The sequence below is a fragment of the Macaca nemestrina genome, chromosome 7 (assembly GCF_043159975.1).
Source record: "Macaca nemestrina isolate mMacNem1 chromosome 7, mMacNem.hap1, whole genome shotgun sequence".
NCBI lineage: Eukaryota > Metazoa > Chordata > Mammalia > Primates > Cercopithecidae > Macaca > Macaca nemestrina.
This window is the reverse complement of record NC_092131.1, coordinates 86950303-86967361: the sequence shown is the minus strand read 5'-3', so window position 1 is coordinate 86967361 and position 17059 is coordinate 86950303. Positions and strand designations below refer to the sequence as shown.

At 46.0% G+C, this 17059-nt stretch overlaps 2 protein-coding genes across 2 annotated transcripts in view; both read right to left on the bottom strand.

The window, feature by feature from the left end:
* LOC105496588 (spalt like transcription factor 2) overlaps positions 1-15955 on the bottom strand; it is a 42598-nt gene extending 26643 nt beyond the window's left edge. The window contains exon 1 of the mRNA XM_071100477.1: positions 15846-15955. The gene's annotated coding sequence lies outside the window, so the exon portion shown is untranslated. The remainder of the gene's footprint in view (positions 1-15845) is intronic.
* On the bottom strand, positions 7908-16781 carry LOC105496589 (olfactory receptor family 10 subfamily G member 3). Its single transcript, XM_011767149.2, has 2 exons — positions 15851-16781; positions 7908-8123 (listed from the first exon to the last, which is right to left on the bottom strand). Exons 1-2 carry the CDS (start codon positions 16779-16781, stop codon positions 8071-8073), a joined length of 984 nt encoding a protein of 327 aa, XP_011765451.2. The 3' UTR covers positions 7908-8070.
* Between the last annotated feature and the right edge of the window lie 278 nt (positions 16782-17059).

The window sequence follows — 17059 nt, the reverse complement described above, 5'->3', positions numbered from 1 at the left end:
TCAAATCTCATATTTTCACATTTCAAAACCAATCATGCCTTCCCAACCGTCCCCCAAAGTCTCAACTCATTTCAACGTTAGTTCTAAAGTCCATGGTCCAAAGTCTCATCTGAGACAAGGCAAGTCCCTTCTGTCTATGAGCCTGCAAAATCAAAAGCAAGTTAATTACTTCCTAGATACAATGGGGGTACAGGTGTTGGGTAAATACACCCATTCCAAATGGGAGAAATTGGCCAAAACAAAGGGGCACAGGCCCCATGCAAGTCTGAAATCCAGCAGGACAGTCAAATCTTAAAGCTCCCAAATGATCTCCTTTGACTCCATGTCTCATCCAGGTCATACTGATGCAAGAGGTAGGTTCCCATGGTCTTGGGCAGCTCTGCCCCTGTAACTTTGCATGGCTGCCTTCACAGGCTAGTGTTGAGTGTCTGTGGCTTTTCTTTTTTCTTTTATTTTCTTTTTTTTTTTTTGAAACAGAGTCTCACTCTGTTGCCTAGGCTGGAGTGCAGTGGTGCGATCTCAGCTCAATGCAAGCTCCATCTCCCAGGTTCACGGCATTCTCCTGCCTCAGCCTCCCAAGTAGAGGGGACTACAGGTGCCGGCCACCGTGCCTGGCTAATTTTTCTATTTTTGGTAGAGATGGGGTTTCACCATGTTAGCCAGGATTGTCTCCATCTCCTGACCTTGTGATCTGCACACCTCGGCCTCCCAAAGTGCTGGGATTTCAGGCATGAGCCACCATGTCCAGCCACTGTCTGTGGCTTTACTAGGTGCATGGTGCAAGCTGTCGGTTGATCTACCATTATGGCGTCTAGAGGACAGTGGCCCTCTTTTCACAGCTCCACTAGGCAGTGCCCCAGCGAGGATTTTGTGTGGGGGCTTCCACCGCACATTTCGCTTCCACCCTGCCCTAACAGAAGTTTCCCATGAGGATCCCACCCCCTACAGCAAACTTCTGCCTGGGCATCCAGCCATTTCCATACATCTTCTGAAATCTAGGCAGGGGCTCCCAAACCTCAATTCTTGACTTCTGTCCACTGGCAGGCTCAGAACCATGTGGAAGCTGCCAAGGCTTGGGGCTTGCACCCTCTGAAGCCATGGCCTGAGCTCTACGTTGGCTTCTTTCAGCCATGGCTCCATGGCTGGGGTGTCTGGGATGCAGGGCACCAAGTTTCTAGGTGGCACAAGGTATGGGGACCCTGGACCTGGCCAGGAAACCACTTTTTTCTCCTAGGCCTTGGGGCCTGTGATGGAAGGGTCTGCCACAAAGGTCTCTGACATGCCCTGGAGACATTTTCCTCATTGTCTTGTTGATTAACATTTGGCTCCTCATTACTTATGCAAATTTCTATAGTTGGCTTGAATTTCTCCTCAGAAAATGGGATTTTCTTTACTATTGCATTGTCAGGCTGCAAATTATGCCAATTTTTATGCTGTGTCCCTTTTGAAACAGAATGCCTTTTTATTTTATTTTATTTTTTTTGAGATGGAGTTTCACTCTTGTCACCCAGGCTGGAGTGCAACGGTGTGGTCTCGACTCACTGCACCCTTCGCCTCCCGGGTTCAAGTGGTTCTCCTGCCTCAGCCTCCCAAGTAGCTGGGATTACGGGCACATGCCATCACACCTGGTTAATTTTGTATTTTTAGTAGAGACGGGCTTTCACTGTTAGTCAGGCTGGTCTCAAATTCCCGACCTCAGGTGATCCACCTGACTCGGCCTCCCAAAGTGCTGGAATTACAGGCGTGAGCCACCATGTCCAGCCACAGAATGCCTTTAACAGCACTCAAGTCACCTCTTGAATGCTTTGTTGCTTAGAAATTTCTTCCACCAGATACCATAAATCATCTCTCTCAAGGTCAAAGTTTCACAAACCTCTAGGGTAGAGGCAAAATGCCACCAGTGTCTTTGCTAAAACATAACAAAAGTCACCTTAACTCCAGTTCCAAGCAAGTTTTTCATCTCCATCTGAGACTACCTCAGCCTGGATTTCATTGTCCATATCCTTAGCAGCATTTTGGTCAAAGCCATTCAACAAGTCTCTAGGGAGTTCCAAACTTTCCACATTTTCCTGTCTTCTTCTGAGCCCTCCAAACTGTTCCAACCTCTGCCTGTTACCCAGTTCCAAAGTTGCTTCCACATTTTTGGGTATCTTTTCAGCAGCACCCTACTCCCAGTACCAATTTACTGTATTAGTCTTTTCTCAATGCATCAGGTCCCTCCCACAACATATGGGAATTATGGGAGCTACAAGATGAGATTTGGATGACACAGAGCTAAACCATATCAGTAAGCACTATTTCATTTATTTATTTATTTATTTATTTATTTATTTATTTATTTATTTATTTTTGAGATGGAGTCTCACTCCAGCTATCACCCAGGCTGGAGTGCAGTGGTATAATCTCAGGTCACTGCAACCTCTGCTGCCCAGGTTCAAGCAATTCTCCTGCCTCGGCCTACTGAGTAGCAGGGATTACAGGCCCTGGCACCGTGCCTGGCTAATTTTTGTATTTTTAGTAGAGACAGAGTTTCACTGCCTTGGCCAGGCTGCTCTTGAACTCCTGACCTCTTGATCCACCTGCTCGGCCTCCCAAAGTGTTGCGATTACAGGTGTGAGCCACCACGCCTGGCAGTAATCATCATTTTAATACCCCTTTATATGAAACTGAGACATCTGGCTTTTTTTGTTTGTTTGTTTGTTTTTGACAGAGTCTCACTCTGTTGCCCAGGCTGGAGTGCAGTGGTGCAATCTGGGCTCACTGCAACCTCTGCCTCCCAGGTTCAAGCGATTCTCTGCCTCAGCCTCCCGAGTAGATGGGATTACAGGTGTCTGCCACCACGCCCAGTTAATTTTTTGTATTTTTAGTAGAGATGGGGTTTCACCATGTTGGCCAGGCTGGTCTTGAACTCCTGACCTCGTGATTTGCCTGCCTTGGCCTCCCAAAGTGCTGGGATTATAGGTTTGAGCCACCACACCCGGCCTTTTTTTTTTGTTCCCTGCAACCTCAGCCTCCTGGGTTCAAATGATTCTCCTGCCTCAGCCTCCTGGGCAGCTGGAATAAAAGGCACCCCTCACCACGCCTAGCTAATTTTTATTTTTTATTTTTATTTTTTTTGAGATGGAGTCTCGCTCTGTCACCCAGGCTGGAGTGCAGTGGCACGATCTCAGCTCATTGCAATCTCTGCCTCAGGTTCATGCCATTGTCCTGCCTCAGCCTCCCGAGTAGCTGGGACTACAGGCACCCGCCACCTTGCCTGGCTAGTTTTTTGTATTTTTTTAGTAGAGACGGGGTTTCACCATGTTAGCCAGGATGGTCTCCATCTCCTGACCTCGTGATCCACCTGCCTTGGCCTCCCAAAGTGCTGGGATTACATGCGTGAGCCACCACACCCAGCACCACACCTAGCTAATTTTTGTATTTTTAGTAGAGACGGGGTTTCACCATGTTAGCCAGGCTAGTCTCGAACCCCTGACCTCAGGTGATCCACCTGCCTTGGCCTCCCAGAGTGCTAGGATTACAGGTGTGAACCACTGCGCCCAGCTCTAGGTTTGTTTTTTTGTTTGTTTGTCTTCTTTTGAGACTCAGTCTTCATCTGTCACCCAGGGTGGAGTGCGGTGGCACGACCTCAGCTCACCACAACCTCCACCTTCTGGGTTCAAGCGCTTCTCCTGCCTCAGCCTCCCGAGTAGTTTGGATTACAGGCATGCACCACCACACCCAGCTAATTTGGTATTTTTATTTTTTAATTTAAATTTTTATTTTCTCCATGTTGGTCAGGTTGGTCTTGAACTCCCCCACCTGCCTCAGCCTCCCAAAGTGCTGGGATTAGAGGTGAGAGCCACAGCGCCAGGCCGTGTGATGCTTTCTTTCTTTCTTTTTTTTTTTTTTAAGACGGAGTCTCTCTCTGTTGCCCAAGCTGGAGTGCAGTGACGTGGACCCGGCTCACTGCAACCTCCACCTCCCAGGTTCAAGCAATTCTCCTGCCTCAGCTTCCTGAGTAGCTGAGATTACAGGTGCACGCCACCACATCTGGCTACTTTTTTATGTTTTTAGTAGAGATGGGTTTTCACCGTGTTAGCCAGGATGGTCTTGATCTCCTGATATCGTGATGCACCCACCTCGGCCTCCCAAAGTGCTGGAATCACAGGCATGAGCCACCGCACCCAGCCTGTGATGATTTTTAAGGGATCCCAACACGCAAGCCAGGAAGGCAGCCGATGATATGTAGAAATTGCTGGAGGTAGTGACAGTTGATAGCAGAAGGTTTTTTTGGAAGCAGATGGGAAAGAGTACCTGATAGTGACTATGAACAGGGTGGCTGGGACGTGGGGGAGTTAGACTCGAAGTTGAGGATCACTGGGTTTGGTAGAAGAAAGTGGGGATTGTAAGGGAAGGACTTAATGACCACATTGTATGTCTATGAGATTTAGGACTATAGTTTCCTTATTTGATTCAATGATCTCTGTTCCCATCTTTTGGTCAAGGGTTAAATATTACCAGGATGTGTGTGTGTGTGTTTCCAAAAAATTGGATGGAAGTCTTGAAGAAAAGGGAGGGGAAGGAGAGAGACCTTGGAGAAATAGGCCTGTTACTCAAGATAAATTATTCTTTTTCTTTTTCTTTTTTCTTTTTGAGATGGTCTCACTCTTTCTCCCGGGCTGGAGTGCAGTGGTGTAATCTGGGCTCACTGCAAGCTCCACCTCCTGGGTTCATGCCATTCTCCTGCCTCAGCCTCCCGAGTAGCTGGGACTACAGGTGCCCGCCACCATGCCTGGCTAATTTTTTGTATTATTATTATTATTTTTTTTAGTAGAGATGGGGTTTCACCATGTTAGCCAAGATGGTTTCGATCTCCTGACCTCATGATCAACCCACCTCGACCTCCCAAAGTGCTGGGATTACAGGCATGAGCCACCGCGCCCGGTCAAGATAAATTATTCTTTCCATTACCTACCTCCGTCTCTACCCTCCAAACATCTACTATCCTTCCATACACACCATTTGTAATCTGATTACAAGTGCCTGTCACCACGCCCAACTAATTTTTGTATTTTTAGTAGAGACAGGGTTTCACCATGTTGGCCAGGCTTGTCTCGAACTCCTGCGCTCAAACGATTCCTGCACATTGGCCTCCCAAAGTGCTGGGGTTACAGGCGTGAGACACTGCACCTGACCTCATGAGATTCTTGAAACAAACCTAGGGGTCGGATGCAGTGGCTCACACCTGTAATCCCAGCACTTTGAGAAGCCGAGGTGGGTGCATTATGAGGTCAGGAGTTGGAGACCAGCCTGACCAACATGGTGAAACCCCGTCTCTACTAAAAATACAAAAATTAGCTGGGTGTGGTGGCGCGCACCTGTAATCCCAGCTACTCAGAAGGCTGAGGCAATAAGAGTGAATCTCCATCTCAAAAATAATAATAATAATGACAAATAATAATATTAATCGATGCTGTTATCATCCAAATGAACTAAACTAGAATCGCTTGAACCCAAGAGGCAGAGGTTGTGGTGAGCCGAGATCACGCCATTCCACTCCAGTCTGGGCAACAAGAGTGACCTCTGCCTCAAGAAAAAAAAGAAAGAATACCCACTAGGCTGGGCACAGTTGCTCACACCTATAATCCTAGCACACTGGGAGGCTGAGGTGGGAGGATTGCATGAGTCCTGAAATTCAAGACCAGGCTGGGCAAAATAGCAAGACCCCATCTCTACAAAAAATACCTACTGGGCATCCACTGTATGCCAGCTGAGCATGATGCATGTGAATATGACTTCATATCCTTTCCAACCTCCTAGAATTTATATTGAAAGTCTACTTGACAAATAGAACTCATATGACATACATTTTCATTTTTAGTGGAAAAATCATCGAACTTCGGTTCTAGTCAAATTCTTTCTATTCCCAGTTAAATCCCCTTGGGGCCAGGCATGGTGGCTCATGCCTGTAATCCTAGCACTTTGAGAGGCCAAGGCAGGAGGATTGCTTGAACTCATAGTATGAGACTAGCCTGAGCAACATAGTGAGACCTCATCTCTACTCAAAAAAAAAAAAAAAAAAAGCCAGGCATGGTGGCTCACGCCTGTAATCCCAGTACTATGGGAGGACAAAGTCGGCAGATCACTTGAGGCCAAGCGTTTAAGACCACCCTGGGTAACATAGTGAAACCCTATCTCTAGTAAAAATACAAAAATTAGCCTGGCGTCAGGGTGCACACCTGTAATCCTAGCAGCTCAGGAGGCTGAGGCAGGAGAATCGCTTGAACCCAGGAGGTGGAGGTTGCAGTGAGCCAAGATCGTGCCACCGCACTCCAGCCTGGGCAATAGAATGAGATTCCTCAAAAAAAAAAAAAAGGCCAGGCGCGGTGGCTCATGCCTGTAATCCCAGCACTTTGGAAGGCCGAGACGGGCGGATCACGAGGTCAGGAGATCGAGACCATCCTGGCTAACACGGTGAAACCCCATCTCTACTAAAAAATACAAAAAAAAAAACTAGCCGGGCGCGGTGGCGGGCGCCTGTAGTCCCAACTACTCGGGAGGCTGAGGCAGGAGAATGGCGTGAACCCGGGAGGCGGAGCTTGCAGTGAGCTGAGATCCGGCCACTGCACTCCAGCCTGGGCGGCAGAGCGAGACTCCGTCTCAAAAAAAAAAAAAAAAAAAAAAAAAAAATTAGTCGGGTGTGGTGTCGGGTGCCTGTAGTCCCAGCTACTCGGGAGGCTGAGGCAGGAGAATGGCGTGAACCTGGGAGGCGGAGCTTGCAGTGAGCTGAGATCCGGCCACTGCACTCCAGCCTGGGTGACAGAGCAAGACTCCGCCTCAAAAAAAAAAAAAAAAAAAAAATTATCCAGGCGTGGTGGCAACCTGTAGTTGCAGGTACTTGGGAGGCTGAGACAGGAGGATCACTTGAGCCTGGCAGATTGAGGCTGCAGCGAGCAGTTATCATACTGCTGCACAATCCCCTTAGGAATTTTCCCAGGTGTTTACCTCTCAGACTTCAATCTGCATTGATGGAATTAGACCCAATGATTTTCTTACGCAGCTTTAACACTTTGTGCTTGTATATGTGAACATCTATATCAATCAGCAAGATGCGTCTATTGCAACAATTTCTACATAGGGTCCTACAATAATAAATCAATGATGGTTCTGCCTTGCCTTGCCTTGCCTTGCTTTGCCCTGCCTTGCCCTGCCTTGCCCTGCCCTGCCTTGCCCTGCCTTGCCCTGCCTTGCCTTCTTTCTTTTTTTTTGAGACAGGGTTTCACTCTGTTGCCCAGGCTGGAGTGCAGTGGTACAATCTCTGCCTCCTGGCCTCAAGTGATCCTCCCACCTCAGCCTCTCAACCTCGGCGCCACCATGCCCAGCTAATTTTTGTATTTTTTGTAGGGACAAGGTTTTGCCATATTGGCCAGGCTGTTTTTGCACTCCTAGACTTAAGTGGTCTGCCCACCTCGGCCTCCCAAAGTGCGATTACAGGGGTGAGCCACCTCACATGGCCCCGATGGTCATTTCTAAAGCATTGCTTAAGACAAAGCCTAGAGTCAAAGTTGAAAAATTTCTGAGGAAGGAATGTCCCAGAGACTGCTTTTGCTCTGGTATTATAACAAGTTCTTGTCATTTATTTGGTTGAATATTGGAGGAAGTAGGTGGCCTGCATTTATTTATAAGGTAGGTAGAATAAAACTATGCACTTCTCAATATAGTCACACTCATGCTTATATAGAGAGGTACAAGAGGGCAGAGAGACTCAACCTGGGCTCACTGCATGAAATGCCAGAGTGGGATTCCATTGCATTCTTTACATTGTTGTTGGGGATCCCAATTATAGTTTAATTTGCATATTCAAATTAACTTGTATTAAATTAAATTAAAATATGAAAGTCCATCAACAAACCTCAGGCCTGCTAACCTCTGTGACCTCCAGAAGTAAGTCCAATCAAAAACCAAAGCAGCTTAAACGTTCATGATTCTGTATCTCCAGATGGCAGAATCACCTCAGGATTTAGCCCAGGCCATAGAAATCCTTTCCTTCTTTTGGGACGTAAGCTCCGAGGTAGGTCTTCCAATTTGTTACATTTTCAACAAACATTTGGCAAATGCATTTGAGATTTCACTTACCAGGCCTGCATTTAGGGGGAAAGTTAGAATAAATGAGTAGACATTTCTCAACACAGAATCACATTCATGCTCACATTAAGAGAGAGATGAGAGAACTGGATGTTGGGGTTACAAAGGCAAATAAGACACGGGCCTTGCTTCTCCCTGGGAAGAGGGGCAATTTTGAACAGATAAAAATGATACAATATGAGAAACTGTCCTAAAGTTCCCTGGGAAGAAGGGAGACTTGAATAACACTCCCTGAGTGAACTGAAGAGATTTTCAGAGAGGAGGTCACATGTAAGATGGATGTTATGCGCCATATGGTTTAGATGAATAAAGAAATGGGGAGTCCAGTCACGGTGACTCACGCCTGTAATCCCAGCACTTTGGGAGGCCGAGGCGGGAGGATCACTTGAGCCTATAGGTTTGAGACTCGCCTGGGCAACACAGCAAGGCCCTGTCTCTACAAAAAATGCAAAAATTAGCCAGGTGTGGTGGCACATGCCTGTAGTCCCAGCTGTTCGGGAGGCTGAGGTGGGAGAATTCCTTGAGCCCAAGTAGTTGAGGCTGCAGTGAGCTATGATCAGGCCACTGCATGTTAGCCTGGGAGATAGAGCAAGACTCTGTCTCAAAAAAAAAAAAAAAAAAAAAAAAAAAAGAAGAAGAAAAGAAAAGAGTAGAAATGTATAGGGAAAACAAATTTGAAAAGAAGTTTGGGGCAAGTGTAAAAGACCATTTATGCTATATTAACAAATTTGAATATAATGAGAAGACATTGAAAGTTTTTTTTTTTTTTTCTTTTGAGACGCAGTCTCGCTCTGTCGCCCAGGCTGGAGTGCAGTGGCGCGATCTCGGCTCACTGCAAGCTCCGCTGCCTCCCGGGTTCACGCCATTCTCCTGCCTCAGGCTCCCGAGTAGCTGGGACTACAGGCGCCCGCCACCTCGCCCGGCTACTTTTTTTTTGTATTTTTAGTAGAGACGGGTTTCACCATGTTTGCCAGGATGGTCTCGATCTCCTGACCTCGTGATCCCCCCGCCTTGGCCTCCCAAAGTGCTGGGATTACAGGCGTGAGCCACCGCGCCAGGCCTTGAAAATTTTGAAACAAAGAATAGAGCTGTATTTTATTATGATGATTTTATTTATTTATTTATTTTTTGAGATGGAGTCTCGCTCTGTCGCCCAGGCTGGAGTGCAGTGGCCGGATCTCAGCTCACTGCAAGCTCCGCTTCCTGGGTTCACGCCATTCTCCTGTCTCAGCCTCCCGAGTAGCTGGGACTACAGGCACCCGCCACCTCGCCCGGCTAGTTTTTTGTATTTTTTAGTAGAGACGGGGTTTCACCGGGTTAGGCAGGTTGGTCTCAATCTCCTGACCTCGTGATCCGCCCGTCTCGGCCTCCCAAAGTGCTGGGATTACAGGCTTGAGCCACCGCGCCCGGCCTTATGATGATTTTAATAATTTTATTTATTTATTTATTTATTTTTTGAGACCATGTCTCATTCCACTACCCAGGCTGGAGCTCAGTGGTGCCGTCTCCGCTCACTGCAACCTCTGTCTCCCGGGTTCAAGTGATTCTCCTGCCTCAGCCTTCTGAGTAGCAGGGATTACAGGTGCCTGCCATCATGCCTGGCTAATTTTTTATATTTTTAGTAAAGACGGGGTTTCACCATGTTGGCCAGGCTGGTCTTGAACTCCTGGCTTCAAATGATCCACCAGCCTGGGCCTCCCAAAGTGCTGGGATTACAGGCGTGAGCCGCTGGGCCTGGCGTAGAGCTATACTTTAGAAGGTCAATCATTCAAAGTGTGGAAAATGATTTAAAATTGGAAAGAGACTGAATGGACAGAAGAGATACCAGAAATCCAGGCAAGAGATGAAGAGTGAGTCCGGGTGTGGTGGATCACACCTGTAATTCCAGCACTTTAGGAGGCTGAGGCGAGCAGATCACCTGAGGTTGGGAGTTCAAGACCGGCCTGAGCAACATAGAGAAACCCCTTCTCTACTAAAAATACAAAATTAGCCAGGCATAGTGGTGCACACCTGTAATCCCAGCTACTTGGGAGGCTGAGGCAGGAGAATCACTTGAATCCAAGAGGCAGAGGTTGTGATGAGCTGAGACTGCGCCATTCCACTCCAGCCTGGGCAACAAGAGTGAAACTCTGTCTCAAAAAATAAAATAAAATAAAATAAAATAAAATAAAATAATAAATAAATAAATAAATAAATAAGATGAAGAGTGTCTGACTGAAGAGGAAATGGACTTGGGAAAAAATGTTCCAGAGATTATCCAGATGGGGAGGAATCCTGTCCATCATCAGTAAAGTATCCATCCATCCACCCAGCCATCCATTCCTCTATTAAACAAATATCTATGGTTAGTTACTAAATAGAAAGCACTGTGCTGGGTGTCATAAAGGCAGAGAATGAAAGCAGACCATTCTTGAAGGAGCATTAATTTGGTATAGGAGATAAAATAGGTAAGCAGGTAATGCTAAGAGCCACTGTTTATGGATTGCTTTTTTTTTTTGACAAGTCCAACCTGAGGCTCTTTAGTAATACTTTCTTTTACAGTAATCTTAGTTATATTATTATTCTCATTTTATCAGTTAGGAATTTGAGGCTTAAAGAGGCTAACAACTTGCTGAAGATCATGCACCCTTGACTTATGGAACCAAGGCTCTAACACATTAATTTTACAACAAAGTTTATGCTCTAAAGACAATGCAGATTCTGCTGTGTAACTTTTTGAGTTTAAATTACCTTCATCACATAGCAACTGCATGACCTTGGGCATTTTATTTGTGCCTCAGTTTCTTCATATACACAATTAGGGTAATAGCACCTACTTCATAGGATTGTGGTGGATTTAGCAAAACTTGGTTAAGGCATTCAGTCCAGTGTCTGGCCAACCTCCCAAGTTCACTACATTTTTTTTTTGTTTTTTTTGAGACAGGGTCTTGCTCTTGTCCCCCAAGCTGGAGTGCAACAGCAGGATCTCAGCTCACTGCAACCTTCGCCTCCCAGGTTCAAGTGATTCTCCTGCCTCAGCCTCCTGAGTAGCTGGGATTACAGGCAACCCCCACCATGCCTGGCTAATCCAGGCTGGTCTTGAACTCGTGACCTCAGGTAATCCGCCTGCCTTGGCCTCCCAAAGTGCTAGGATTACAGGCATGAGCCACTGTGCCCAGCCACCAAGTTCACAACATTTGATAGTTAATATTATTATACCGTTCTGCATAGAGAATAAGAGGTGAGTGCTATAAGCAATGCAGATCAATTTTGTACAAGTTCAGAGGAAGGAAAGGCCATTTCCAATTGGAGGGCTGGAGGGTGAGCAGATTAGAGTCATGAAGAAGTCACTTAAATTGCGGATTTCAAAAGAATGTAAGGGCCCGTCACGGTGGCTCACGCCTGTAATCCCAGCACTTTGGAAGGCCGAGAGGGGTGGATCACAAGGTCAGGAGATCGAGACCACCCTGGCCAACATGGTGGAAATCCGCCTCTACTAAAAATACAAAAATTAGCTGGTTGTGGTGGTGCACACCTGTAATCCCAGCTATTCAGGAGGCTGAGGCAGGAGAATCACTTGAACCTGGGAGGCGGAGGTTGAGGTGAGCCAAGATGGGGCCACTGCACTCCAGCCATGCGAGAGAGCGAGACTTTGCCTCAAAAAGAAAAAAAAAAAAAGTAAGATGTAAGATGAACATTTAGACGATAAAACTTACAGAAAACTTAGTGAGGAAGAAAGAAAGAAGTTGTCATCTATCATTCATAGAAGTGACAAGCAACAAAAATGTAAGCAAATAAATAAGATAACTGCAGAATGATAATTAAACAGGGTAGCGGGTCAGAAAGTGAAGAGGAAGAGTGGGGCTGGTGGGTAAGGAATTAGAGGGAAGACTTGATTCCATCTCAAGGTAGAAAGCTGTTCATATGTAGATCAACTGCTATCTGTGAATGGATACCCGAATATTGTCACAAACTGAAATGCAAATACTCTTAGAAACTGGGGTATTAGTAATGCAAGTATGAAAAACATCTGATTTAAGCAAAACAACAACAACAAAACACCCTCATCATTCTTTGAATGACTCAATCTGTGAATGAAAACATTCACATTCTCATGATTTTGATGACAGAATAGATTATTTTTCTTTGTGCTGAGTTTGTTATCTCAAGCTGGAACTAAGTAAGGCTAGTCAAGGCCATCTGATTCTTATTGCTCATTCATTCATTCATTCAACCAATATTTTACTGAGAGCTTACAGTATGCGGCACTATGCTTTGCCTGGCGAATGTAGTGGAGTTCTTTCCTTGGAGTTCTCCTCTTACTCCAAAGGGCTTTTGAAACAGGAGGACATGTGAGGAGAACCTTGGGCAGGTTCTGACACTTGTCTGCTGACGTTTTTGTTTTGTTGAGACAGGGTCTTACTCTGTTGCCCAGGCTGGCAAAAAGATAACGGCTTACTGTGGCATTGGACTCCTGGCTAAGGCAGTCTTCCCACCACAGCCTTCAGAGTAATTGGGGCTATAGGTGTGAGCCATCATGCCCAGCTAATTAATTTTTTTTTGTGTGTGTGGAGATGGGATCTCCCTCTATTGCCCAGGTTGGTCTCAAACTCCTAGGCTCAAGTGATCCTCCTGCCTAGTCCTCCCAAAATGTCGGGATTACAGGTGTGAGCCATGTTGATTTTACAGGTTGAAACCTGTTGATTTTTTCTGGATAAGAGATAGGGAGGACCTGGTAATATACAAGACCCAGAGTGTGTCCTAAGCTGATCTATGGGGAGAGAACAGAGTATCCCTGACTGGTTTTGGAAACTATTTTAATGTTCCCAAATTTTATTTGAACTAAAAAACATTGTCTGCCTTTCACATTCCTTCGTGCATTCGTGCACTGCACCTCACTACTCCTCCCCCGGCACCTGTTGGCCTCTTTTGCTATCCCAATTTACCAAATAAATCCCCCCCCTCTTTCTACCCATCTGCTGTTCTTCACAGCTTGTCTCTGGGCTCAGCCCCAAGCCTGGAGGGGCAGTAAATGGATTCAGAGTTGCTGCTCAAACATGGATTCCCATGGAAACCAAACGACTAAGAAAACAAATAGGGAGGAAGAGGCAGCCACTGCCTGACCTCTTACCCTCCCCCTCCAAATTCTTTTCGCTTTTCGGCATGAAGGCAAGTGCTTATTTGTATAACTAGTAGAAGGACATAACCTGACCCCTCCCCCACCCCCAAATTCTTTTAAGAGCCTCTCGTTGGACAATGAGTAAATGAAAGACAGTGGGACATCTCCATCTGGTGGTAGAAATGCCAAATTACCTAAGAGAGAACTCAATTAACAAGTGAAAGCCTGTAATACAGGCCAATAAGTATTCAAGGAAGTAATATTCAGATACAAAAATAAGATACAAAGAAGTAACATTCAGGAGCCACTCTTAGGAAACTGTTTAATTGTGATGCAGTTAGTACTTGTTCCTTCTCACATATACAGATTTAAATATCATCTTTATGTTGGTGAATTTTTATTTATTTTATTTATTTATTTTTTGTGAGGGAGTCTTGCTCTGTCACCCAGGCTGGAGTGCAGCGGCACAATCTCAGCTCACTACAATCTCCACCTTCTGGGTTCAAGCAATTCTGTCTCAGCCTCCCGAGTAGCTGGGGATTACAGGCACCTGCATTATGCCCAGCTAATTTTTGTATTGTTGTAGAGGCAGGGTTTCACCATGTTGGCCAGGCTGGTCTTGAATTCCTGACCTCAGGTAAACCGCCTGCCTCAGCCTCCCAAAGTGCTGGGATTACAGGCGTGAGTCACCATGCTGGGTCGAATTTTTTTTTTTTTGGCATCCAATTCAAATATATGAACATGAGGTTTAGTCTCATCTCTCCCAACTCCACACTAGATTTTTTTTTTTTTTTTTTTTTGAGACGGAGTCTCACTCTGTCGCCCAGGCTGGAGTGCAGTGGTGCAATCTCAGCTTACTGCAGCCTCCACCTCCCGGGTTCAAGCTATTCTCTCCTGCCTTAGCCTCCCGGGTGTGTGCCACCATGCCTGGCTAATTTTGTATTTTTGGTAGAGACGCGGTTTCTCCATGTTGGCTAGGCTGGTCTCGAACTTCCGACCTCAGGTGATCCAGCCGCCTTGGCCTCCCAAAGTGCTGTGATTACAGGTGTGAGCCACTGCGCCTGGCTGGATGTTGTTTAAGGCGCTAAATTTGTGCCGCTAACATATTACCTATTATGTTAGATTAAATCCAAACTTCCTACATAGTTTCTGAGGCTTTACAATATCTACCCTTCACGGGTAGTGTGGTCATGTAACCCTCCCCCATATACTACCTTTTACCAACACTAGCTTTCCTTTCAAACATGCCAATTTTTTTTTTCTTTTCCATCCTAGAGCCTTGCATTAGCTTTTCCCTCTTTTTGGAAAACTTTTCCTGAGATTCTTGTGGCTATGGCTTTGAAAACGTATTTTTTATTTTTATTTTAATTTTTTTTGAGATGGAGTCACTCTGTCGCCCAGGCTGGAGTGCAGTGGAGCGATATCTTGGCTCACTGCAACCTCTGCCTCCCAGGTTCACGCGATTCTCTTGCCTCAGCCTCCTGAGTAGCTGAGAGTACAGGCGTATGCCACCACGCCTGGCTAATTTTTGTATTTTTAGTAGAGACGGGGTTTTGCCATGTAGGCCAGGCTGGTCTCAAACTCCTGACCTCAGGTGACCTGCCTGCCTCAGCCTCCCAAAGTACTGGGATTACAGGCATGAGCCACCATGCCCAGCCCCAGAAATAGTATTTTTTAAAACATTGCTTTTTAAGAAAATTTTATTTCAATAGTTTTTGGGGTACAGGTGGTTTTTGGTTACATGGATAAGTTCTTTAGTGGTGATTTCTGAGATTTTGGTGCACCCATAACCCAAGCAGTGTACGCTGTATCCAATATATAGTCTTTTATCTTTCACCCCTGTGTTAGTCAGGGTTCTCTAGAGGGACAGAACTAATGGAATATATATATATATAAAATATATATATGTATAAAGGGGAGTTTATTAAGTATTCACTCACATGATCGCAAGGTCCCACAATAGGCCATCTGCAGTCTGAGGAGCAAGGAGAGCCAGTCCAAGTTCCAAAACTGAAGAACCTAGAGTCTTATGTTTGAGAGTAGGATGCACCCAGGGCGGGAAAAAGATGTAGGCTGAGAGGCTAGGCCAGTCTTTCTTTTCACATTTCCCTGCCTGCTTATATTCCAGCCTTGCTGGTAGCTGATTAGATTGTGCCTACGCAGATTAAGGGTGGGTCTGCCTTTCCCAGCCCTCAAATGTTAATCTCTTTTGGCAACACCCTCACAGGCACACCCAGGATCAATACTTTGTATCCTTCTATCCAATCAAGTTGACACTCAGTATTAACCATCAGATATCATATTGGGAAATATCATATTGAACTCTACTGAGACATTTTTAAAATACACTATTGCATTCTTTCTTCTGGATTGTTTAATGTGGTTTAGTTTGTGAGAATTTGGTGTCATTCTGTACTCTTGTAGTGGCTGAGAGTTATCTTGGGAGGATACTAAGGAACTGTTAGAAAATTAGTATTTTACCTTAAACTGTGTTTGATCATACAATATGGCTATATAAAAGAGGAAAAGCAAGAAGAAAAAAAAAATTACTGAAGCCTAAACAATTATAATAAATTCTAATTGTGACAGCTTCCCTAGTGGGAGAAAGACACTTTCAAACCTCACTCATAGTTCTTGGGCTTCTGAGCATCGTTTTCAGGGCCAGCTTCACCTCTTGGTTCCGCAGAGTGTAGATAAGTGGATTGAGGAAAGGAGTAATGGCCGTGGGGAACAGAGCAGCTGCCCCATCCAGGGGGCTGTTGGTTTCAGGCCTCAGGTAGATGAAGGCACAGGGCACATAGTACACGGTGACCACAGTTACATGGGCTCCACAGGTTGAAAAAGCCCGGCGCCGCCCATCAGCTGTATGGATTCTCAGGATGGCCTGAATGATCTGTATGTAGGAGAGGAGGATCAGGAAGAAGCAGCTGGCAACCACCACCCCAATGTCCACAAAGGTCACCATCTCATTGACTGTTGTGTCAGCACAGGCCAGTCTCAACACTGCAGGGATGTCACAGAAGAAGTAATCCACCTGATTGGGCCCACAGTAGGGCAGGCGGAAGGTTAGGATGGCCTGGAGAGCCCCATGGATGGATCCTGCCACCCAGGCTCCAGCCACAAGCAAGGCACTCAGCTTAGCAGTCATAAGCACAGGGTAGCGCAGGGGCTGACATATGGCCAGGTACCTGTCATAGGCCATCAGGGTGTAGAGGAAGCACTGGGTGCTGCCCAGGAAGTGATAGAAATAGAGTTGAGCAACACAGCCACCAAATGGGATGGATTTGACGCCTAAAGTGAAGTTCATCATGAGGCGAGGGACGATGATGGAGGAGATGCCCATGTCAATGACTGAGAGAACACCGAGAAAGATGTACATGGGGTGGGCATGGAGCCTCGGGTCTGCCCAGACAGTGATGAAAATAAGCAGGTTTCCCAGCTGAGTCAGGATGTAGATTAGCAAAAAGAACACAAAAAAGAGTGTCCTTAGCCTGAGTGGATAAGGAATTCCTGTCAGGATAAACGCAGTCAACAGTGTGTTGTTGACCCTTTCCATATCCCGGAGAATCTTACCTAGAGAATGGACAAAACAAGAGTTAACATAGAGGTGAGAGGAAAGTGAGGGGGAATTAGAAAAAGAGATTGTAAAAACTAGGGATGGTGGCAGAGAAGTTTCTTTCTTTCTTTTTTTTTTGAGACAGAGTTTTGCTCTGTTGCCCAGGCTGGGGTGCAATGGCATGATCTTGGCTCACTGCAACCCCCGCCTCCCAGGTTCAAGCAATTCTCCTGCCTCAGCCTCCCAAGTAGCTGGGATTACAGACATGTGCCATCACG